Source organism: Pristis pectinata, chromosome 5, assembly GCF_009764475.1.
Source record: "Pristis pectinata isolate sPriPec2 chromosome 5, sPriPec2.1.pri, whole genome shotgun sequence".
Classification (NCBI taxonomy): domain Eukaryota; kingdom Metazoa; phylum Chordata; class Chondrichthyes; order Rhinopristiformes; family Pristidae; genus Pristis; species Pristis pectinata.
The window spans coordinates 78,622,454-78,649,123 of NC_067409.1; the positions used below are offsets into that span (position 1 = coordinate 78,622,454).

The 26,670-nt window shown below is 41.7% G+C and overlaps 1 protein-coding gene across 4 annotated transcripts in view; it reads right to left on the reverse strand.

Moving 5' to 3' along the window:
- Window positions 1–4,869: 4,869 nt before the first annotated feature.
- Window positions 4,870–26,670, reverse strand: part of zgc:136493 (uncharacterized protein LOC692276 homolog) — a 28,790-nt gene continuing 6,989 nt past the window's right edge. For all 4 annotated transcript variants that reach the window (XM_052016915.1, XM_052016918.1, XM_052016916.1 and 1 more), the window contains 5 exons: window positions 26,253–26,631; window positions 20,067–20,238; window positions 13,323–13,501; window positions 7,001–7,097; window positions 4,870–6,877 (listed from right to left, as the gene is read on the reverse strand). In XM_052016915.1, the coding sequence (XP_051872875.1) occupies window positions 6,721–6,877; window positions 7,001–7,097; window positions 13,323–13,501; window positions 20,067–20,238; window positions 26,253–26,631 (984 nt within the window). In that variant the 3' untranslated portion in view covers window positions 4,870–6,720. The remainder of the gene's footprint in view (window positions 6,878–7,000; window positions 7,098–13,322; window positions 13,502–20,066; window positions 20,239–26,252; window positions 26,632–26,670) is intronic.

Consider the following 26,670-nt stretch of genomic DNA (forward strand, 5'->3'; position numbering starts at 1 on the left):
TTAAAGGAATGGTACTAGCATGGATGGAGGATTGGCTGACTGGCAGAAGGCAAAGAGTGGGAATAAAGGGAGTCTTTTCTGGTTGAGTGCTGGTGGGTAATGGTGTTCCTCAGGGGTCTGTGTTGTGTCCGCTACTTTTCACATTATATGTTAATGATCTGGATGATGGAATTGATGGCTTTGTGGCCAAGTTTGTGGATGATACAAAGATAGGTGGAGGGGAAGGTAGTGTTGGGGAAGCAGGGAGTCTGAAGAAGGACTTGGACAGGTTGGGAAAATGGGCAAAGAAGTGGCAGATGGAATACAGCGTAGTGATGTTCATGGTCATGCACTTTGGTAGAAGGAATAAAGGCGTGGACTATTTTCTAAGTGGAGAGAGAATTCAATTATCGGAGGTACAAAGGGACTTGGGAGTCCTAGTGCAGGATTCCCTAAAGGTTAACTTGCAGGTTGAGTCGGTAGTAAGGAAGGCAAGTGCAATACTAGCATTCATTTCAAGGACTAGAACATATACGCAAGGATGTAATGCGGAGGCATTATAAGGTGTTGGTCAGACTACATTTGGAGTATTGTGAGCAGCTTTGGGCTTCATATCTAAGGAAGGATGTGCTGGTGTCGGAGAGGGTCCAGAGGAGATTTACAAGAATGATCCCAGGGATGAAAGGGTTAATGTATGAGGAGTGTCTGATGGCTCTGGACCTGTACTTACTGGAGTTTAGAAGAATGAGGGGAGATCTCATTGAAACCTACCGAATATTGAAAGGCCTGGTTAGAGTGGACGTGGAGAGGATGTTTCCAGTAGTGGGAGAGCCTAGGACCAGAGGGCACTTCTTCAGAATAAAAGGACGTCCCTTTAGAACTGAGATGAGGAGGAATTTCCTTAGCCAGAGGGTGGTGAATCTGTGGAATAAATTGCCACAGACAGCTGTGGAGGCCAAGTCATTGGGTATATTTTAAATGGACGGTGATAGATTCTTGATTAGTAAGGGCATCAAAAGTTACAGGGAGAAGGCAGGAGAATGGGTTTGAGGAAAAAATAAATCAGCCATGATCGAATAGCAGAGCAGACTCGATGGGCCGAATGGCCTAATTCTGCTCCAATGTCTTAGGGTCTTTTTCATATTACATAGAATTGATGGGACAAATGGCCTTCTTCTGCACTAACTCAAAGCAATCCTATCCATCCCATCCATTTACCTGCAATTTATTCTCTCCTACGTGCCCATTAATACCACCATGATTCTCCAACCAGCCACCTACAACACCTACCAACCAATATACTTTTAGGATATGGGAGGAAACTGGAACACCAAGGTGAAAGCCACATGTTCACAGGAAGAACAAACTTCACAGCTCAGGATTTCCAATCAAAGGTAGCTAGTTCTCAGTCCACTTTGTAGTAAATCAGTTTAACAAGCCCTTCTCTCCAAACCTAGCTAATTATGAAAACACATAACACAGACCGGAACGAGCCACAGTAAATTCAGCAGCTGCAGATAGATTGCTATTGAGCAGATGATTTACAAAAACTATCTAGGGGAGCAAACTACATTTCCAAGAGCAAAAAACAAACTGCTGGAGGAACTCAGCAGGTCAAACAGCACCTGTGGAGGAGAATGGACAGTTGTTTCCAGTTGAGACCCCTCATCTAGACTTCAACTTGACCTGCTGAGTTCCTGCAGTGCTTTGTTTTATGCTCCAGATTCCAGTATCTGCAGTCTCTTGTGTTTATATTCCCGTAACTCAAGGCCAGGGCAAAGAGACTGAAATACTTGGAGGCAAAATGCAACAATCCACAGTTACAGTGGCATGCAAAAGTTTGGGCACCCTTGGTCAAAATTTCTGTTACTGTGAATAGCTAAGTGAGTAAAAGATGACCTGACTTCCAAAAGGCATAAAGTTAAAGATGACACATTCCTTTAATATTTTAAGCAAGATTCCGTCTTTTACAGTTTCAAAATAACAAAAAAGGAAAAGGGCCCGTAGCAAAAGTTTGGGCACCCTGCATGGTCAGTACTTAGTAACACCCCCTTTGGCAAGTATCACAGCTTGTAAACGCTTCCTGTAGCCAGCTAAGAGTCTTTCAATTCTTGTTTGGGGGATTTTCATCCATTCTTCCTTGCAAAAGTCTTCTCATTCTGTGAGATTCTTGGGCCATCTTGCATGCACTGCTCTTTTGAGGTCTATCCACAGATTTTCAATGATGTTTAGGTCGGGAGACTGTGAGGGCCATGGCAAAACTTTCAGCTTGTGCTCCTTGAGGTAGTGCATTGTGGATTTTGAGGTGTGTTTAGGATCATTATCCTGTTGTAGAAGCCATCCTCTTTTCATCTTCAGCTTTTTTTTGTTTTTTTAACAGATGGTGTGATGTTCGCTTCCAGAATTTACTGGTATTTAATTGAATTCATTCTTCCCTCTACCAGTGAAATGTTTCCTGTGCCACTGGCTTCAACACAAGCCCAAAGCATGATTGATCCACCCCCGTGCTTAACAGTTGGAGAGGTGTTCTTTTCATGAAATTCTTCACCCTTTTTTCTCCAAACTTTCCTCCGTCCTCACCACAAAATTCAGCATCAGAAGTTTGCAAAGGAACATCTAAACAAACCTGATGCATTTTGGAAATAAGTCCTGTGGACTGAAGAAGTTAAAATAGAACTTTTTGGCTGCAATGAGCAAAGGTATGTATGGAGAAAAAAGGGTGCAGAATTTCATGAAAAGAACACCTCTCCAACTGTTAAGCACAGGGGTGGATCGATCATGCTTTGGGCTTGTGTTGCAGCCAGTGGCACGGGAAACATTTCACTGGTAGAGGGAAGAATGAATTCAATTAAATACCAGCAAATTCTGGAAGCAAACATCACACCCTCTGCAAAAAAAAAAGCTGAAGATGAAAAGAGGATGGCTTCTACAACAGGATAACGATCCTAAACACACCTCAAAATCCACAATGGATTACCTCAAGAGGCACAAGCTGAAGGTTTTGCCATGGCCCTCACAGTCCCCCGACCTAAACATCATTGAAAATCAGTGGATAGACCTCAAAAGAGCAGTGCATGCAGGAATCTCACAGAACTCAAAGCCTTTTGCAAGGAAGGATGGGCGAAAATCCCCCAAACAAGAATTGAAAGACTCTTAGCTGGCTACAGGAAGCATTTACAAGCTGTGATACTTGCCAAAGGGGGTGTTACTAAGTATTAACCATGCAGGGTGCCCAAGCTTTTGCTTCAGGCCCTTTTCCTTTTTTGTTATTATGAAACTGTAAAAGATGGAAATAAAAATGTAATCTTGCTTAAAATATTACAGAAATGTGTCATCTTTAACTTCATGCCTTTTGGAAATCAGGTCATCTTTTACTTGCTTAGCTATTCACAATAACAGAAATTTTGACCAGGGGTGCCCAAACCTTTGCATGCCACTGGACATGTATGTTCAAACTTCCCTGACTTACAAAAAAAAAGACAGCTAGATAATGTATATGGAAGACTTACTTGCTTTAGCAGAGAAATCAGTAAGTAGGAGATAAAGATTTAAGGTAATTGTCAGGATTACTGAGGAGATCAGGAAATCTACAATTAAAGCCCATCATATTTAAAAAGTGGATCAATCTATATTAAAAATGTATATGCATAAAACATTTTTAAAAAATAATTTGCAGGTTATCAGAAAATCAGATTATGCAAATAAGAAGACTGACACCTGTTTCAGGAGCAAGCCTGGAAATTTAGATCAGAAGCATAGAAAGGACATTGACTGAAAGATAAATCTGTTTCTCGCTCCATGTTGCCTGACCTGCTGGGTATTTCTAGCAATCTGTTTTATTAGTTTGGTTCAGAACCCCAGTCATAGCAGCCTACTCTCTATTTTGTCAACTACTGGTTCTTTTAAGGGACACACAAAGGTTACTACAAAATAGGTGTGCTTTTACTATAGATCCATGAAGAGCAACACCACTCCCTGAAAAACCCTGTTGTAGAAACTGAACCTTGATGAACAACACACCACCTCCTTGCTTTATTCCCATATATTCCTGCCAAATATTTTGCAACTAGGAATATTCTGCATCCAAATGTACCTTACCTATGCCACATTTCCATCATAGTAATTTCTAGTTCTAAGTCACCACTTTATTTGGTCTCTGCAAATGCTTTGGACATCTGATTTACTAACAGTAGGCACCTGAAGGCATCACCAATGCTATCTCCACAAAATCCACTGAATGCACAAGTAAACCAACAGAGTGCCCTCTCTCAGGCCAACATCCCCCAGCACTGAGTTGAAGTAGTAGTCTGTCAGGCAGAAGATACAAAAGCTTGAGAACAGGTACCACCAGACTCAAGGACAGTTTCTATCTCACTGTTATCAGACTCTTGAACGGATCTCTCATACATTAAAGATGAACTCTCGATCTCCCAATCTACCTCGTTGTGGTTCTTACAAGTTATTTCAACATTTTCTGCACTGCATTTTCTCTGCAGCTACTACACTACATTCTGCATTCTGTTTTTCTTTTTTCTACCTCAATGTACTTATGTATGGCATGATCTGTCAGGATGGCACTCAAACAAAAGTTTTTCACTGTATCTTGGTACATGTGATAATAATAAACCAATTACCAGTAGTCTGCTAATGATGCAGCATTTTCTCATTGAGTTTGATTTGCTTCTCTCAGCATCTCTGCACAGGGAATTTTTGCTTGCTCAGAAGGGTAGCTGCACACTTATGCAGAAAGAGGGAAGAGGGAATTCTCAAAACAGACAAGAGAGGAAATAAAGATTTATTCTACTATTACTGCCCCATATCTGTAACAGTGCATTTCATTTATCATAACATACAGAAATGCCATAAAAGACAAAGGAAGCAAACTTCTTAATGTTTTCAATTAAGTATTTTTAATCTGTATTTAGAAAACCCAAAAATATAGTAAGTGGAAACAGAAAATATTGAAAACACTCAGCAGCTTAGGCAGCATCTGTGTAAAGAGAAACAGAGTTAATGTTTCGGGCCTGAGACCCTTCATCAAATTTCAGTCAACTGCAGTTTTTGTTTGGTTTTCAAAATAATGAGTCGTTCTGACTTGGTTATAGATGTGAATGTGGACAGGTGGTAGGGGCAGCTGTGTGAGAGCATTTTGAAGGTAGTGATAATTCAGTCAGATTTAATGTTTTTATGGAACAGGTCAAGATAGATCCAGAATTAAGCTAATTGTTCTAAGCAGAGATAATATGTGTTGGCCGAAAACAGCTACTTGCAGGTAAGTCTATATCACAGTGGGAGGCATTCAAAAAAGAGATAGTGAGGGTTCACACCAAATGTGTTCTCAATTTCTGTAAAAAAAAATGGAAAACTTCCAACTCTAGACCTTTTTGATATCAAGGAGCATGCAGGGTAGAATAAGAAAAAACTGACGCTGATGATAAATATCAAGAGCTCAAAAGAACAGCAAGTCTGGAGCAGTATATTAAGTCTAAGGATGAAATTGAAAAGGAAGTTAAGGCGTCAAAGGCATTGCATGAGAAAAACATACTGGCAAATCAAATCAAGGAAAACCACAAGATAACTTAGGAGTTCATAAAGGTGAAAGGGATTACTAAGTGTGCCTACTTGGGAGCAAACAGGTAACCACAGTGTAAAGCAGGAAGATGCAAATAGGGATCTAAATGAATATTTAGCCACTGTCTTCACAGAAGTGGTACCTTATAGATATTGACATTAAGGAAGAAAATATGAGATATTAGATTTGATAAACAAAGAAAAATGAATATTAATTGGCCTTTAGAAATAGATCTTTAAAAATGATACATGTCAAACTTGGATAGATATTTCCTGGACTCTTACAGGAAATAGCAGAGGCTCTGACCATAATTTTCCAATGCTCTTTAGTTACAGGTTGTAGGAGTGTTACAGAAGACGGCTAATGCGGTATTGTTGTTTAAAAAAGGAAAGATATAGGTAAATTAGGGATAAACTAGTGAGGCTAACTTCAGTGGTGTGAAAATTATGTGAAAAAGTCCTGTGATATGATTAGAATCATCATTTAGAAAGGCACTTGGTCAATAAAGAATAATCAGCAATGGATTTAATAAGAGATGGGGTGGCAGGGGGGTAGTGGGAGGCAATCTGTCTAGGGATTTATTCCCAGTAATTGGATAATTAGCACTAAACATCCCATACAGTGGTATCACTGTAACCTTTCTCCAAAATTCACTCCATTAAAATCTCCTTATAGGAGATGACAAGGATACTAAACGGGAATAAATTTCTATTAATGTATTAACCTGATTGAAGTTCTTGAAACAAAGAAGGGTTAATGAGAACAGTACATTTGATGTAGTCTCCGTGGGTCTTAGCGAGGTGTTTGACAGTTCCATACTTCACACTGATCAGAAAAGTAAAAGCCAATGGGATTCAAGGATAAGTGACATGTTGGATCCAAAATTGGTTCACTGGCAGAAAGTAAAGGGTTATGGCCAACTAGAGTTCTCTTGTTTTTAAGGTTATATGTCATGGCTCAGTGGTAGATTCTTTACCTGTGTGTAAATCAATGATCTGGATCAAGTGTAGCGGGTCAAGGTTAAGAACAACCTACATATTTTAAGTCTAATGTGTTTTCAATGGACCAAATGGTCTCCTCTGTGGTGCAAATTTCTATAATAAAAGTGGTCAATTTTATTTTGTATAAACTATTGTTGAGATGATCAATATCTCTCTTGCTTGTGTCCGTTATGATGGCAGTACTTCATCAGGAACAGGAAGCCCGCGAGTAGCAGCCAAAGCATTTTCAATCATTCTCTCCAGCATGTTAATATTCGTCTGGTCGGTGGCAGTTCCAATATGGGGAGTCAGAGTGATGTTTGGTAAGTGCAGCAAAGGATGATCCCTTATTTTGAAAGAAAAACACAAGACAACTGTGATATCAGTTGTGTCCCTGTTGTTAGGTTATCAACTGCTTTTCAGTTGAACATTTCTGATACTTTGAATAGTGGAAGAAACAACATACTACCTCGGAAGTGGCTCCGGATCAGTAACATCCAAAGCAGCTGCCCGAATATATCCCTTCTGAAGTGCTTGTACCAATGCATCCTGATCAATCACTGCACCTTGGAACATCAACAGAAGTCTCTATTAGCCTACTGAATGAGGAAAATCAATTGTAACTATGTTAAAACTTTGTCAACAAAGCAGCAGTTGTGTATCTTTTAATACCAGTTGTACTATTGGAATTTATCCCAAGATTTACTTGCTACAATTCTAAAAGTGAAACATTAACTTTATTGAAATAAGTACAAACCAGAGAAACATGATAATATATAATTAAATGTCTATGGCATACGTCCATAATCTCAAAATTTTGAAGGAAGTCCAATCTTCAAAATTTTATAGATCAGCAGTGCCAAGTTATATGCCTGGTTTAAGTATCTGCCCAGCTTCTCTGGGATTAGTATTATTATATCTTTTTATTATCCACCTGAAAAAGCAGAGTGGTTTAACTTTTCATCTGAAAAACAATATTTATGGTCAAATCCCAAATTGAAATGAACTCATTATCATTTTGGATGCAGTGACAGGATACACATGCCATACAAAATGCTGTATTATCTTCCTACTGTATATCACTTAGTCCCAGGAGTCCTCAACTTTGACTCCACACCCCAAGACTCATGGCAGCAGGTCAAACATGGGCAGGGCAACCTTCCCCTAATTACCACCTACCGTCCTCCCTCAGCTCAATTGTCCTCTGTACTGAATCACATTTAGAAGAGGCACTGAAAATAGCAAGGGCATAGAATGTACCCTGGGTCAGGAATTTCAATGTCCATCACCAGGATTGGCATCGCCACTGGCTGAACCCCAAAGGATAAAGCTGACAGACTGGTTCTGCAGCCAGCTGTAAGTGAATCCACATGGGAGATGTCCTCAACAATCTACCCAAGGGAGATGCAAGTACCCAAAACATTGATAGAGACCACCACACAAGCCTTGTGGAGACGAAGTCCCTTCTTTATACCGAGGACATGCTACAGGATGTTGTATTGGCATACTATTGTGTTAAATGAAATAAACTGTAAACAGTCTGGCAGCTCAAAACTGGCGATCCATGAGCACTGAGGGCCATGAGCAGTGGATGTGTACACCACCACAATCTGTAACCATGTAGCCTAACATACCCATCCTCTAAGATTACTGCCAAACCTGGTTTGGTGAGGAGTACAGAAGGGCATGGCAGCTGCAACACCAGCCATACCTAAAAATGATGGTGTGCGAGCCCAGTGCAACTGCAGCCAATGATTACTGGTGCTCTAAAAAGCAAACAGAGCATACTGCAGTGTAAGTTATTTTACAGTTAAATCAATCAGGTCCAAGCTCCGCATCCTGTCACATCTTGTTGTGAATCGTGATGGATGATTATTAGGGACAGTTATCATTAATCCATTTAGTCTCACCCATCAAGAGATATTCCCTTTGTTCTACTCACCCCTCCTCTCCGCCTTCTTTCCTGCCAAAAACTAACTTGTCTTTCTCTCTTTCGTAGTTATATTGCAGGGTCCCATACCTAAAGTGTTAACTGTTTCTCATTCCACAGATGCTAACTGACCTGCTGAGTATTTCTAGCATTTTCTGTTTTTTATTTCGGATTTTAAGCTTCTGCAGTTTTTTTGATTTTCAGCTGAAGAGAGTTACTCCAGGTGACATCAATGAACAGTTGAGAGCACTGGATACAGCAAAGATTGTGGGATCAGACAACATCTCGATTGCCAGAAGGCTTGTGCTTCAGAATTAGCTGTAATTCTCACCAAACTGTTCCAGTAGAGTTACAACATCAGCACCCATGCAGCAATGTGGAATATTCTCCAGGTGTGTCCTGTTAACAAAAAGCAGGACAAATCCAATCCAGCAAAGTAATGGAAGGTGTTGTCAGCAATACTATCAGGTGGGACTCACCCACCAATACTTGCTCAACGATGTCCCATTGGGGTTTCACCAGGACCACTCACCTCCAGCTCAGAGCCCTGGTGTAAAATGGACCAAAGAGCTGAATTCCAGGGGTGTATTAACAACATTATGGTTGACTCACCTCTGGGTCCCAGAGCTACCTTTACTGCCCTTAATGATTTAGCCCTTGTCTCATCCTCTTCCTCAATAGTACATTGCTCTTAGATGATATCACCCTTAGACATCAGGTTCCACTGATGATATCCTGCTTTATTTCTCCACCATCTCCCAATCCCTCCATATTTTTTGGTGTTGTTTGCTACCCCTGGCTATCCTATAGCTAATCCTGATGAGTCAATTTCCTCCAGTTAAACATGAGGAAGGCTGAAACTTGTGTCTTCAGCTGTAGCCAAAAAAATTCCATACCTAAAACTCTGCAACCATCTGTTTCTGGAATGGAGATAGAGCCCTAGAGTCATAGAGTACTACAGCACAGAAACAGGCCCTTCGACTCATCTAGTCCATGTTGCCCTGATCTCCTGCCCAGTCCCATCTCCCTGCACCTGGACCACATCCCTCTAGACCCCTCCCATCCATGTACCTATCCAAACTTCTCTTAGATGTTACAATTGAACCCACATCTACCACTTGTGCAGGCAGCTCGTTCCACACTCCCACCACCCTCTGAGTGAAGAAGTTTCCCCTCAGATTCCTCTAATATATTTCACCTTTCACCCTAAACCCATGTCCTCTAGTTCTAGTCTCATCCAACCTTAGGGGGAAAAAGTCTGCATGCATTCACCATATCTATACCCCTCATAATTTTGTATACCTTGATAAGATTGCACCTCAATTCTCCTGCACTCCAGGGAATAAAGTCCTTACCTATTCAACCTTTCCCTATAACTCAGGTCCTCACGTCCCAGCAACATCCGTGTAAATTTTCTCTGCACTCTTTCAAGCTTATCGATATCTTTCCTGTAGGTAGGTGACCAGAACTGCACACAATACTCTAAATTCGGCCTCACCAACATTTTGAACAACTTCAACGTAACATCCCAACTCCTGTATTCAATGCCCTGATTTATGAAGACCAATGTGCCAAAAGCTCTCTTTAAAACCCTATCTACCTGTGACGCCACCTTCAAGGAACTATGGACCTGTATTCCCAAGTCCCTCTGTTCTACCGTACACCTCAGAGCCCTACCATTCACCGTGTAAGTCCTGCCCTAGTTTGTCCTCCCAAAGTGCAATACCTCACACTTGTCCTCATTAAGTTCCATCAGCCATTTTTCAGCCCATTTTCCTGGCTGGTCAAGATCACACTGCAAGCTTTGATAGCCTTCCTTGCTGTCCACTATGCCCCCAATCTTAGTATCTTCTGCAAATTTGCTGATCCAGTTTACCACATTATCTTAATCATTAATATAGATGTTAAAGAACAACCGACCCAGCACTGATCCCTGCAGCACACCACTAGTCACAGGCCTCCAGTCAGAGAGACGACCATCTACTACCACTCTCTGGCTTCTCCCCCTAAGCCAATGTTGAATCCAATTGACCACTTCATCCTGAATGCCAAGTGACTTAACCTTCTGGAGCAGCCTCCCATGCGGGCCTTTGTCAAAGGCCTTACTAAAGTCCATGCAGACAACGTCCATTGCCTTTCCCTCATCAACCTTCTTAGTAACCTCCTCAAAAAACTCAAAAAAACATGACCTACCATGCACCAAGCCATGTTGACTATCCCTAATCAGGCCCTGTCTATCCAAATACTTATATATCCTGTCCCTTAGAATACCTTCCAATAATTTACCCACAACTGATGTCAGGCTCACCGGCCTATAATTTCCCAGCTAATTCTTAGATCCTTTACTGAACAACAGAACAACATTAGCTATCCTCCAGTCCTCCGGCACTTCACCTGTGGCTAAGGACATATTAAATATTTCTGCCAGGGCCCCTGCAATTTCTACACTAGCCTCCCACAAGGTCCAAGGAGACACCTTGTCAGGCCCAGGGGATTTATCCACCTTTAGTCACCTCAAGACAGCCAGCACCTCCCCTTCCATAATGCAGATACGGTCCATGACCTCACTACTCTTTTGCCTCAGTTCTATGGTCTCCATTTCCGTCTCCATTGTAAATACAGATGCAAAAATTTCATTTAAGATCTCCCCCATCTCTTTCAGCTCCATGCATAGATGACCACGCTGATCTTCAAGAGGACCAATTTTATCCTTTGCTACCTTTTTGCTCTAGAAACTATAGCTATAGAAACCCTTGGCTTTCTCTTTCACCTTGTCTGCCAGAGCAACCTCATGTCCACTTTTTGCCTCCCTGATTTCTCTCTTAGATGTTCTCTTGCATTTCTTATACTTCTCAAACATCTCATTTGATCCTAACTGCCTATACCTGATATGCACCTCCTTTCTCTTTACAGGGCCTCAATATCCCTCGATAACCAAGGTTCCCTAAACCTGTTAGCCTTGCCTTTTATTCTAACAAGAACATACAGACTCTGTACTCTCAATATATAACTTTTGAAAGCCTTCCACTTACCAAGCATCTCTGGCAGAAAACAACCTATCCCAATCCACGCCTGCCAGATCCCTTCTGGTGCCGTCAAAATTGGCCTTATTCCAATTTAGAATCTCAGCCTGAGGACCAGTCCTAATCTTCTCCAATATTGTCTTGAAACTAATGGAATTATGATCACTAGATCCAAAGTGTTCCCCTACACACACTTCTGTCACCTGCCCTGTCTCGTTCTCTAAGAGGAGATCCGGTATCGCACTCTCTCTAGTTAGGACCTCTACATATTGATTAAGGAAACTTTCCTGAACACATTTGACAAACTCTATTCCATCCAATCCCTTTACAGTATGGGAGTCTCAGTCAATATGTGGGAAGTTAAAATCACCTACTATCATCACCTTATTTTTCTTGCAACTGTCTGCTATCTCTACAAATTAGTTCCTTAAATCCTACTGACTATTGGGAGGTCCATAATATAGTCCCATTAACATGGTCATCCCTTTCTTATTCTCAGTTCCATCCATATTGCCTCAGTAGACGAGCCCTCCAGTATGTCTTCTCTGAGCACTGCCATGACATTTTCCCTGATGAGTAATGCCACCCCTCCCCCTTTAATACTTCCCTCTCTATCATGTCTAAAATCGGAACCCTGGAACACTGAGCTGCCAGTCCTGCCATGCTTTAAGTCCTGCCATGATCCATGCTCTAAGTTCATCTGCCTTACTCCTTGCATTGAAATAGGCGCATCTCAGAACATTAGTCCCACCATGCTCATCAACCAGTTGATCTCTGACTTTGCTTGTAGGTTTAACATCTTCTTTCCCAACAGCTTCTCCACTTAGTTCCCACCCCCTCCATCTCAAGTTTAACCTCCCCTGAGCAGCACTAGCAAACCTTCCTGCAAGGATATTGGTCCCCCTCCAGTTCAGGTGCAAACCGTCCCATTTGTACAGGTCCCACTTATCCTGGAAGAGAGCCCAATGATCCAAAAAATCTGAAGCCCTCCCTCCTGTACCATCTCATTAGCCATGTGTTAAACTGCACTATCTTCTTATTTCTTGCCTCACTAGCACGTGGCATGGGTAGAAACCCTGAGATCACCACCCTGGAGGTCCTGTCTTTTAACTTAACACGCAACTCCCTGAACTCACTTTGCAGGACCTCATCACCCTTCCTACCTATGTGGTACCGATGTGGACCACAACTTCCAGCTGCTCACCCTCCCCCTTAAGAATGCTGTGGACTCAGTCCGAGACACCTGACCCTGGCACCTGGGAAGCAACATACCATCCGGGAGTCTTGTTCTCAACCACAGAATCTCCTATCTGTTCCCCTAACCAATGAATCCCCTATCACTACTGCACTCCTCTTCCTCCCCACTTCCCTTCTGAGCCACACTCAGTGCCAGAGCCCTGGCCGCTGTGGCTTTCCTCTGGTAGGTCATTCCCCACCAACACTATCCAAAATGATATACTTGTTATTGAGGGGAACAGCAACAGGGGTACCCTGCACTGACTGCCTATCCCCTTCCCCTCTCCTGACGGCCACCCAGCTACCTGCATCCTGGAACCTAGATGTGACTGCCTCCCTGTAACTCCCATCTATCATCCCTTCAGTTTCCTGAATGATCCAGAGTTCATCCAGCTCTAGCTCCTTAACGGTCAGTAAGGAGCTGCAGCCGGATGTCGGAATCCCATAAGAGTGGTAGTTTTTAATGACTTTGTGTGAGAGTAGAAATTAATCTTAAAATGAGCTCATGCAATCAGTAAATAAGAAAATAATTTATTTATGGAAATAATTTTTTAAAGAAAACTAGCAGTTTTCTACAAAACTAAACCACCATGCTCTCCTACCTCGAGAAATATTGACAAGAGTAGCAGTGGACTTCATAAGGCAGAGCTCTCTTTCCCCGATCAGTTTGTGGGTTTGAGGAGTCAGATTTACCACTAACATCACGAAGTCAGATTCCTGAAGGAGACTGTCAATCTTTGCACAGTAGCGAGCGCCGACTAGTCTCTCCTCCTCCTCGACTCTAAACACAGGTAAAAGTTATCATTTATACAGAGTAACTGAACAATGAGTATATTGTAGCGGCTAGCTACACTACTACAGAATAAAGACACGGAGTCTGTTGCTTGGAGTCAGAAGTCAATTGCTCGACAGGGGTGCGGTGCGCCTTTTAATACCGAAACTCTTCCTGCATTACACTTCCCGCGCTGACATCACACGCGGGTCACCTGACCTTCCCGCGCGCAGGCTTTCCTAGCCCAACGATGGAGAAGGAGGAGGGCCCCGTGCCATCTTGGGTGGGAGCCTCCGACGACGTTCGCGATCTCGGGAGCCGGTTCGATACCAGTAAGTCGCCACAATATTTTGTTTACTAGTTGGTAGCCATGAACCTATAAAACCACACTATAGCCCTCTCATTGTTCAGCAATACTCAAAAGGTTCTCTTAAAAAACAAATTGCAAATTCAGGTAGATAGTTTGATGATTATGAAAGATATGCCATATTCTATTGGCAAAATGCAAATAAAAAGAGCCAATGGTAAATTTGTACAGAAGCTAGGTTATACCATGCTTGAGTGAAGTTCCACAATCCATTATACAAAACGGTTATTGAAGCATTGGAGAAATTACAAGGAAATGATTTGTAAATATATTAAACAAAGTGAGAGAATGCAACTGTCAGAAAAGATTTATTAAGAGAAGACTTGATAGAGTACTTCAAGGTTATGAGAGGGGTTGATGGGTTGAATATGAAGCAAACAACAGTTTCTGTTAGAACACAAGAAATAAAAGCATCAATGGGCCATATCACCCCTTCAGTTTCTTCTGCTATTCAATGAGATCACGGCTGATCCTAATTCTGCGCTCACTTCTCTGCTAAATCCTCAATTCTTCCCATTCCAGTAATGCAAAAACCTTTTGAGTGCAGCTTGGAATAAAATCCATGCTTCTCTTGAGGTAGCAAATTTCAAAGATTTAAAGAAATTACTTCTTCTCTTAAATAGCTGATCCCTTATCCGGAGACTATGTTTCCCAGGTTTGTTTAGCTAACGGGAAACAGCTTCTCAATATCTACCCAGTCAATCATTCTCCGAATCTTGTATATGCCCTACTGAAATCATATCTAATTCTTCTAAACTTCCATAAGTCTAGGCCAGTCTAATTCAGTTTTTCTTCATAGGACAAATCCCTCATCACAGGATGTAGTGAATCATAGAACTGTACAGCACAGAAATGGACCCTTTCAACCCACCTCAACCATGCTAACTGCGATGCCTATCTATGCTAATCCTATTTGTTTGCATTTGGCCCATATCCCTCTATGCCTTTCCTACCCAGGTACCTGTCCAAGTCTATGTTGAAATGACCAGAACTAAAAAGCATGTAAAATATAGTCTCGTTAATCTCAGCAAGACTTCCATACCACTTGCACCAGCCAATATACAATCAGTCTTCCTATTTGCTTGTTATGCCTTCATGTTTATTTTATGCATTTTTGGACAAACCCATCGTTCCCTAGCTTCTCATCATACAGAAAGTATTGTGTCTTTCCATTCTTCTCACCAAAGTGAATAACCTCAAATTTTTCCATCTGCCACTTCCTTGCCAAGTTGCTTAACCAGCTTCCATCCTTTTGCAAATTCCTCATGTCTTCCTCACAACTTATTTTTCCACCTAGTTTTGTACCATGAGCAAACTTGGATATGCTACCCTTGTTTTTATTTTCAGTTATTTCTAAACCATTTATATAAAAACTGAATTGCTGAGGACTCAGTACTAATCCTTTTGCATCCCACTCGGAACAGTCTGCCAACTTGAAAGCAACGCATTTACTTCACTGTTTCCTGTCCTTTAACTATTCCTATACTGATGTTACTTTTAACCCCAACCTGGCGTCATGTAATAAGCTTTGTTCGAAAGCTTGTCAAGAACCTTTTTCATATTCAATTATGCTACATCCACTTGTACTCCTTTATCTACTCCACTGTTTGGCAATGGATCAGTCTTTATGTCATATTAATTATTATGTACCTGATCCACATTAAGGAAACTCATAACAAAGCATATCCTGCAAAACTTAAAGAATTTTGATGTGATTGCAACTTACCATTATCTGTCCTTCCAGTTATATCTTCAAAAAACTATACTAGATTTGTCTAACACAACTTTCCCTTCACAAAACATACTGACCCTGCATAGTCATATTAAAATTTATGTGCCAATATTACATTGTTAACAAAGGAGTCCCAGGTTTTGCTTATAAGAAACGTCAGACAAAATGGTCTACAGGCCTTTTCTCCTTTGTTAAAGACTTGTATTATTAATGAGTCCCAAACAAATGAACAGAATCTAAGGGAGTCATTTTTATCTCAATTAAAGTACTTTGGATAATTTCTTTATACAGAGTGAAGGATGTGGAACCAGCTGAATGTAGAATGAGTGACTTTTGATTTCCATCACAACTTAAAAGAACACACACCCTTTCTTGGCCATTGCACTGGAATGATATTCTGGGACACCATAAGACATAGGAGCAGAATTAGGCCATTCGGTCCATCGAGTCTGCTCTGCCATTCGATCATGGCTGATTTTTTTTTTCCCTCTCAACCCCATTCTCCTGCCTTCTCCCTGTAACCTTTGTGCCCTTACTGATCAAGAATCTATCAGCCTCCACTTTAAATATACCCAATGACTTGGCCTCCACAGCCATCTGTGGCAATCCACTCCACAGATTCACCACCCTCTGGCTAAAGAAATTCCTCCTGAGCTCAGTTCTAAAGGGACATCCTTTTATTCTGAAGAAGTGCCCTCTGGTCCTGGGCTCTCCCACTACTGGAAAAATCCTCTCCACGTCCACTCTAACCAGGCCTTTCAATATTCAGTATGAGATCCCACCTCATCCTTCTAAACTCTAATGAGTACAGGCCCAGAGCCATTAAATACTCCTCATACATTAACCCTTTCATCCCTGGGACCATTCTTGCAAACCTCCTCTGGACCCTCTCCAATGCCAGCACATCTTTCCTTAGATATGGGGCCCAGAATTGCCCACAATACTCTAAATGTGGTCTGACCAACACCTTATAAAGCCTCAGCATTACATCCTTGCTTTTATATTCTAGTCCTCTCGAAATGAATGCTAACATTGCATTTGCCTTCCTTATTACCGACTCAACCATGCAAGTTAGCCTTCAGGGAATCCTGCACTAGGATTCCTAAATCCCTTTGCACCTCTTATTTCTGAATTTGCTGCCCATTTAGAAAACAGTCTACGCCTTTATTCCTTCTACCAAAGTGCATGACCATACACATCCCTATGCTGTATTCCATCTGTCACTTCTTTGCCCATTCTCCCAACCTGTCCAAGTCCTTCTGCAGACTCCCTGCTTCCTCAACATTATCTGCCCCTCCAACTATCTTTGTATCTTCCGCAAACTTGGCCACAAAGCCATTAATTCCGTCATCCAGATCATTAATATATAATGTGAAAAGTAGTGGACCCAACACCAACCACTGCAGAACACCACTAGTCACTGGCAGCCAACCAGAAAAGGCCCCCTTTATTCCCACTCTTTGCCTTCTGCCAGTCAGCCAATCTTCCATCCATGCTAGTACCTTTCCTTTAATACCATGGGCTCCTATCTTGTTTTTCAGCTTCATGTGTGTCACCTTGTAAAAAGCCTTCTGAAAATTCAAGTAAACAACATCCTTTGGCTCTCCTTTGTTTATCCTGCCTGTTACTCTCTCAAAGAGTTCCAACAGATTTGTCAGGCAAGATCTCCCCTTCAGGAAACCATGCTGACTTCAGCCTATTTTATCATATGCTTCCAAGTACCCCAAAATCTCATCCTTAATAATGGACTTAAAATCTTACCAACAACGGAAGTCAGGCTAATGGCCTATAATTTCCTCTTTTGCCTCCCTCCCTTCTTAATGAGTGGAGTGACATTTGCGATTTTCCAGTCCTCTGGAACCATTCCTGACTCTAGTGATTCTTGAAAGATCACCACTAATGTCTCCACAATCTCTTCAGCTACCTCTTTCAGAACCCTGGGGTGTAGTCCATCTGGTCCAAGTGACTCATCCACCTTCAGACCTTTCAGCTTCCCAAGCACCTTCTCCTTAGTAATTGCGACTACACTCACTTCTGCCCCCTGACCCTCTTGAATTTCTGTCACATTGCTGGACACATTGAGAAAGATGCAAACGCTGGATCTCAATCTGCAGCTTTTATGAAGACAACTTAAAAAAAAACAAGTACTATTCTCCTCCAGCTCATTGGATACACGAGGGAACCACCTAAAAAAAAGGGAGTGCCTGCTCATGGGCATTTTGCTGGGTGTCTTCCTGGGCTTGGATGTGGAATGGGAGGAACCAAGGCCAGCCAGAGCAGGACCAGGGAGGTACAGGAGAACAAGAATGGTAAGACAGTTTCCTAGTCTCCTGAACCTCCTCCTCCAGGAGCTCCATTGCCACATCTGAGAATCTATGCACTCTGCCTGTTCATCCCAAACACCTCTACAATGTGTTGATGTGTGCCAGCTACAGCAATCAGCACCTTCCGTGGAAGTACTGTACACTGCCCACATATACTGCTCCACAGAAAATGCTTATCAAATCATCACTTTTCAAAACCTTCTGGAATCTATTTATCATCTCCAAGCAAACTCAAATTTTAACAAACAATTAGGTACAGAACTGTGCTAAAACAGATTAACTTTAACTGCACTGCTGACAGTTTGTTTCATTTAGCCGAAGTATCCAATAGGCATTTCTATGAATTGGTACAATTTTAAAGAGGGTGCGGGAACTGAGATATATGGGAGTACATGCATACAAATCTTTGAAAGTGGCAAGTCAAGATGAGAAATCTTTTAACAAACATATTTGAAATCCTCATTTTAATTAAGAGAGGCACAGAGCAGATGAGATTTTGCTAAACCTTTGCAAATAAGCTTTGGTGTCATCTGGACTGTTGCGGGAACCCTACGTCAAATCCTTAGAGAGGGTAAAGAAGAAATCTACTCTGTACCAGGGATGAAGGAAATCAGTTTGTGGAGACTGAAATTATTCTTAGTGGAGCAAATATGTCAAGAGGAGATTTGATGGAGTAAATAAAGTGAAAAATAGATTGCTAGAAGGGCCGTGAATCAGAAGACACAAATGTGAGTTATTTGCAAAAGGATCAAGGATGACATGAGGTACATTAAGGTTATGGAGCCTGTTTGGGTCTGGAATGTATTGCTTGAAATGATGGTGGAAGTATAATATATTTCAGAAAAATTACATATGTTGCTTAAGGAGAAAAAAATAAAATGCTCTACAGAAAGAACAAAAGGGTGCAATAAACAGCATAGGTCACAATGGGCTGATATACTGTACTTCATGCTATTGGTCCTGTGGGTTGCATGCTGTATGAATTTCAAGACACTTTGATTATCAAAAATAAATAACCAGGAACTGTGTCAAGAGCAGTAAACTATAAAAACAAAACAACATTATTTTGAATAAAATAGCACTCAATAGGCATCAACTATCCCAAATTAAAAGAATGTTATTGTAGGAATCTTTGAAAAAGCTGATATAAGTTCTTGCTTTCAGACTGATAAAAGGGTTACAAAGTAAGAGATGTTTTTTAATATTTAATGGAAGCTAAAAGTGAACTACTTTTAAGTCAAGTGCACTTAACGTTTAACAGATCATTTAAAACTAAACTATTTTTAAGTCACACAGCACTTGACATTTTACAGATCATTTAATTTGTATTCTTCCATTCTGCTGATGCAATATATTTTCTCCACTGAGGTCACATATTCTGCTGATGTTTCATGTATAGCTGCCAAAACTGTGCTGCTCAGTAGGCTGAGCCACAATCCCATAAAAGCAAAACTCTCAATTGGAAGCAGTCTCATTTCTGATTCAGAAGATCATGGTTCAGACAGCACAGAACTACTCTCCTTCATGTTGATATGCAAAGATCTTAAATCAGCTTGATTAGATTTGCATAAAATATTCCACTGCAATACTTGAAAACAGGATATTCTCCAGATGCCTTGGCCAACATTCTTCCCTCAAACTATGCCCCAAACACAGCACCATTTTTTTTTACTTTGTTGTTTGTGGAACTTGTGTTTGCAATTAACTCACCTTGTTCCTTACATAAAAAGTGTCTTGAAGATGTGGCATGATGCTACATGTGCAAGAATTCTTCATTTGCACATTAATTTTATTATACTAATCCTCAGTAAACACATTTAGTCCACTGACCCAAAGATATCTAAATAGTTTGAATTTGTTACCCTTCCAACTATTTCTTTGAAATCATATATAGTTATTTTGTTGCAATTATTTTTAAATGTTGACATTATTAAAATTAACATTGATACGTCATGCAAAATTAACAAAGGCCTTAAGTACATTCCTAAAAAATCACTAGCTTAGTGCAGAAATCAAAGATTTCACTGTTGCCCAACATAAGTAAGCTTAAAAAGGAGGATTAAAGATGAATTGAGCTCCCAGTATGTTCTTATCACAATATGTCCAGGTGCATCTCAATGCACATTAAATGATATTGCTCAGAAAACCTACCTCCTATTTCTGTTATGATACAGAATTTTCATATCAAATCCTCTGGCTCTTTGGGCAACTTTGTATCCAATCCGTCCCATTCCAATGATTCCAAGAGTCGCCCCTGTCACTTCCACTCCATTCCATTTGATAGGATAAATCTTAGTATCAATCTTAGTTGCAATCCTGTGACCTAACATTTAACAAACAAACCATCAGAAAAGCTGGATCCTGTTACAGAGAATCTACGGAATTGAATAGGGAAAAATCTGATTTAGTTTTAGAAATTTGGACAAAGGTAAAAACTGGTCAATGTTAGTGTGATATTGAAAAGCAGAGCCTTTGTTGCTATGCAGGTTTCACATTGAGGTTAGCAATGTCTCACCCTTAACTTCAACAGAACTGTTTGGAGTTAATTAATTACTGTAGCTGCAATGACTAACTTAAACGCTTAGCACATGTCTATGATGATTAACAGCTGCAAACTATTTCTTCTAAACAACAAATCTATACTGTGGGAAAACCAAGTTTAAACTCAATTTCAATTTACTATGGAAATACCATAAGAGGCTTAAGTTCCACTCCTGCCATGGCCCATTAAGCCACAAGTGCAGGTATGCTACCTCATTTGCACAAGGTACAGTTCTTAAACCTAAATTCTGCTTCTGGACAATGCTGTGTGGAATTCAGCCATGCAAGCTCCCCCAATAGGTCTCTGTTACTGTAGTGCATGTTGCTGCTGTGTTTTATCCATGGCTCTGCATTACAGATGAAGCTCTCGTTGAGAAATCAAGGACTAATGAGAATGTTTTCAAAACAAATTGCATTGTGCTGAAGTTTTGACAAAAGTCAGGAAAACATTCACTAAAAATGGCCTTGCTGAACAGTTCATGAGAAAGTAAGTTGGAGAAAGGAAAACAGAAAAAGCTGCAAAAACAGGTCAGGCAATAACTGGAGAGAAATCCACAGTTTTATCAACAGAAAACTTGAACTTTAAACAGTATTGATGAATGCTTATTCCTCTGAAATGTTAACCATTTCTCTCTCTGCAGATTCTGCCTGAACTACCGAGTATGTACATTTTCCGTTTTATTCCACAAGGTGAGGTCCTGAAGAGGGAATAAAGGGAATTAGGGAGGAAGCTAAAAAACAGGACCTCAAGGATGGTAATCTCTGGATTGCTGCCTGTGCCACGCACCAGTGAGGGTAAGAATAGGAAGATATGGCAGACAAATGCTGGCTGAAGAGTTGATGCAGGGGGCAGGGTTTCAGATTTGTGGATCACTGGGATCTCTTCTGGGGAAAGTAAAACCTGTACAAAAGGGACGGGTTACACCTGAACTCGAGAGGGACTAATATCCTTGTGGCAGGTTTGCTAGAGCTGTTGGGGAGGGTTTAAGCTAGGTTGGCAGGGGGATGGGAAACAGTGTTAGGTCAGATGATGGAGCATTTGGTGTAAAGGTAGATGCATTAAGTGGAGAGACTGTGAGGAAGGATAGACAGTGGATAGGCCATAAACGCAGTCAGTTGGATGGGTTGAAATGTCTTTACTTTAATGCGAGAAGTGTTAAGAATAATTGTGATGAACTCAGAGCAGGGATCAGTATGTGGAATTACGATGTGGCCATTACAGAGACTTGGCTGTCGCAAAGACAGGCTTGGCTACTTGATGTTCCAGGGTTTAGATGTTTCAAAAGGGACAGGAAGGAGGTAAAAGAGTTGGGGGGGGGGGTGGTGGAGTGGCATTGCTAATCAGGGATGGTATCACAACTGCAGAAAGGGAAGACATCGTGGAGGGATTGTCTACTGAGTCAGTGTGGGTGGAAGTTAGAAACAGGAAGGGAGCGATCACTCTTTTGGGAGTATTCTATAGGCCCCCCAGTAGCCACCAGGACACTGAGGAGCAGATAAGTAGGCACATTTTGGAAAGGTGAAAAAATAACAGGGTTGTTGTCATGGGAGACTTTTCAGCATCCCTAATATTGATTGGCACCTCCTTAGTGCAAAAGGTTTAGGTGGGGCAGAACTTGTTAGGTGTATCCAGGAAGGATTCCTGACACAGTATGTGGACAGACCGAGTAGAGGAAAGGCCATACTGGATCTAGTACTAGGCAATGAATCTGGTCAAGTGATAGACCTCTCAGTGGGTGAGCATTTCGAAGATAGTGACAATAACTCCCTGACCTTTCGCATAGCCATGAACAGGGATAGGAGCAGATGATATGGGAACATTTTTAATTGGGGGAGGGCTAATTACGACGGTATTAGACAGGATCTTGGGAGTGTAACTTGGGAACAGATGTTCTCACGGAAATGCACAGAAGTGTGGAGGCTTTTTAGGGAACACTTGCATGGGGCTCACGATAGGTTTGTCCTATTGAGATGGGGAAAGGATGGTATGGTAAAGGAACGACGGTTGACAAGAGAGGTGAAGTATTTAGTCAAGAGGAAGAAGGAAGCATACTTAAGGTTTAGGAAACAAAAATCAGACAGGGCTCTTGAGAATTAGAAGGTAGCCAGGAAGGAGCTTAAGAAGGGACTTAGGAGAGCTAGAAGGGGACGTGAGGCCTTGGTGAGTAGAATTAAGGAAAACCCCAAGACATTCCACACGTACATGAGGAACAGGAGGATGACTAGAGGGTAGGACTGCTCAGGGATAAAGGGGGAAACGTGCCTAGAGGTAGGGAAGGTCCTTAATGAGTGTTCATTAGGGAGAGGGACTTTGACGTATGTGAGGTCAGTGTAGAACAGGCATGTTGAGGTTAAGAAAGAGGTAGTGTTGGAGCTTCTGAAAAACATTAGGATAGATCCCCGAGACTGGATGGGATATACCCCAGGTTACTACAGGAGGCGAGGGAAGAGATTGCTGGGGCATTGATGATGATATTTGCATCCTTCCTGGCCACAGGAGTGGTACTAGAGGATTGGAAGATGGCAAGTCTTGTTCCATTGTTCAAGAAAGGTAATAGGAATAATCCTGGGAATTATAGACCAGTGGTGGGCAAGCTATTGGAGAGGATTATTAGGGACAGAATTTACAAGCATTTGGAGAAGCATAGTCTTATTAGGGATAGTCAGCAATGGCTTTGTGAGGGCAGGTCGTGCCTCACAAGCCTAATTTAGTTTTTCGAGGAGGTGACAAAACAAATAGATAAAGGTAGAGTGGTGGATATGGTGTACATGGACTTTAGTAAAGCGTTTGACAAGGTTCCCCATAGTAGGCTCATCCAGAAAGTCATAAGGCATGGGATCCATGGAGACTTGGCTGTGTGGATTTGGAACTGGCTTGCCCACAGAAGTCAGAAGGTTGTAGTAGATGGAGAATATTCTGCCTGGAGGTTGATGACTGGTGGCGTTCCACAGGGATCTGTTCTGGGACCCCTACTCTTTGTGATTTTTATAAATGACTTGGATGAGGAAGTGGAGGGAAGGGTTAGTAAGTTTGCGGATGACACGAAGGTTAGAGGGGTTGTGGATAGTGTAGAAGTTTGTCGTAGGTTGCAACAGGATATAGAGAGGATGCAGAGTTGGGCGGAGAAGTGGCAGATGGAGTTCAATTCAGAAAAGTGTGAAGTGATAAATTTTGGAAGAACGAACATGAAGGTGGAATACAAAGTTAATGGCAGGACTCTGAGCAGTGTGGAGGAACAGAGGGATCTTGGGGTCCAGGTCCATAGATCCCTCAAAGTTACCACACAAGTTGATAGGTTGGTTAAGCAGGCATATGGTGTGTTGGCCTTCATTAGTCCAGGGATTGAGTTCAAGAACCACGAAGTAATGTTGCAGCTCTATAGAACTCTGGTTAGACCACACTTGGAGTATTGTATTCAGTTCTGGTCACCTCATTATAGGAAGGATGTGGAAGCTTTAGAGAGGGTAGAGGAGATTTACCAGGATGCTGCCTGGATTAGAGAACATGTCTTAAAGGGAAAGGTTGAGCGAGCTAAGGTTTTTCTCTTTGGAGCGACGTAGGATAAGAGACGACTTGGAGGTGTAAAAGATTATGAGGGGCATAGATAGAGTGGACAGCCAGCACCATTTCCCCAGGGTGGCAATATCCAATACCAGAGGACATCTGTTTAAGGTCAGAGGAGGAATGTTCAGGGGAGATATCAGAGGTAGGTTCTTTACACAGAGTGGTGGGTGCCTGGAATGCACTGCCAGGGGTGGTTGTAGAGGCTGAAACAATAAGGACATTTAAAAGGCTCTTAGATAGGCACATGGAAGTAAGAACAATGGAGAGTTATGGGCTGTGCAGGAGGGAAGGGTTAGATTGATCACGAAGGAGTTGTTCACATAGTTTGGCACAACATCGTGAGCTGAAGGGCCTGTACTGTGCTGTACTGTTCTATGTTCTTTAAGTAATAGCTTTGTTACATAAAAGTTCCCATTCAAGATGTAGCACAGTAACTGATTTATCTCCATAAATTGATCAAGTCTAAGGTACTGAAGCAATCTTTGAAGCTTGCAGACCTGGTAATTTTTTGCTGCCTCAGTAGGTGTCAGAATGATGATGTGGGGTCGGAGGATGGGTGCTCAATGCTTATTCAGGGTCCATCCCTACAGCAATTGCACACGATGCCCAAGATACCAAGCACCAGAGAATGGCCAGATACGCTTTCCCGTGCACAAAGACCTTTCCTTCTCTGGCCTTACCATGGATAAGGAGTTCAATCCAGACAATTGTGCAGTGATGCATTCTGGGAGCATTAATGAGGCTTGACATACACCCTAAATGGTCAGGTCTTAGGGAGTATTGAGGATCAGTGGGATCTTGGAGTACAAGTCCATAGATCCCTGAAGGTGGTAATGCAGATAGACAATGCGGTTTGGAAGGCATATGACATACTGGCCTTCATTAGTTGGAGTACTCAATACAGGGAGGTTATGCTCCAACTTTATTAAACCTTGGCCAGACCTCAGCTGGAGTACTCTGGGCACTTCTGGCCACAAAGATATAAGAAGGATGTGATAGTACTGGAGAGGGTGCAGAGGTAATTCACAGGATGTGGCCTGGGATGGAGTAATTCAGTTGTGAGGAGAGACAGGGAAGATAGGTATTTTCTCCCTGGAACAGCAGGGACATGACTGAGGTACATAAAATTAAGAGGGGTATAGATAGTATAGACTGTAGGAAACTTTTCCCCATATCAGAGGTAGATAAAACTAGAGAATATAGTTTTGCATAAGGTAAGGAGGAAGAGATTTAGAGGGGATCTGAGGGGGATGTTCTTCACCTGGAGTGAACTGTCTGAGAGAGTGTTTGAAGTTGGATCATTGACAGCATTTAAGAAGTGTCAAGATGAACACTTGAATCACTTAGGCATCGAGAACTATGGATCAAGTGCTGGGAGATGGGGTTAATATCGCAAGGTGCCCACTGGTTGGTATGGACGTGTTGGGTCAAATGTCCTGTTTCCATGCTGTACGATTCTAGAAGGTAAACAGTAATAGTTATCGCTATTGGACAGAAGATGTTAAAATTGCAGATGCTGGAAATCTAAAATACATACACAGAAAATGCTGAAAACACTCAGCAGTTCAGGCCACATTTGTGGGAAATGAACCCGAGTCAATGTTTCAGGTTGAAGACCCTTCGTCAGAACTGGGAAGGAAACAAAAGAAACTTGTTAAGCTGAAGGTAGAGTAGGAGAGGTGGGGGGGGATGTCTCTGATTGGATAAAACCAGGGGTGACCATGGGGATAAGCTGCGAACAAGATTATCTGGTCAACGAGTGAATGGGAGCATTTACGGGGCAAGTACATAGAAGAATGTGGGGGTTGTGAAATGCAGAGCATGAAGACAAGCCCAACAGGTCAGGCTGGGCGTGTCGTCATTCCCAGAAGCAAAACAAAAGAAAAAGAAAGAACAAATAAGCTGAGCCAATATCAGATTCTCTTCCCAAAGATCCAGCTGACCTGCTGAGTGTTTCCAGCACGTTCAATGTTTAAAAGATGGCAAGTACTTAAGGCAACAGTTATTAGACTTGTTGAATTACAAAGAAGGATGTTAGAATGTAGATTTCTTCATCGCCTATTGTTGATGATGTGGAATCCAATAATTCATTAAAATAGTAGGACCGCTATTTTAAAAAGAGATATAGAAGGGTGGAACAAGACTAGCCTTTTTCTGTGCTGCAATATTTTACCCATTCACAAAATTAGTTATTGCTCATTTTGCAGGAACATTTTGAATCCCCATCCTACCTTCCAATATATTCCTGGCAGATGCCAACATTAAAGCCATGCCTATATCAGCAGTAGCAGCATCCACCACATGAGGAGTGTTGGTGACCTTCACCCCAAAACTGAAGATTAAAGGAAGGTCAAGATGGTCCACACCAACACCACAGTTTACAACTGCTTTCAGAAGAGGCAGTGATTTCAGAAGTTTTTCATCTACTGTGGGACAATATTCCCACACAAAAAGGACCTGGATCTTATTTCGAAACTCTTCTTCGTTTCTCAGAAATTCCTCCATGTAGGTGATGTTGAAATGCTTCTTGATGATTTCTGCATATCTCTGTGGAATACCCCGAGTTTCACTAAGTTTAGAGGCCAAAATATAAGCACGATTACTCATCATCTGTGGGAGCAAGGAAAAGAAAAGAATGAAATCAATATT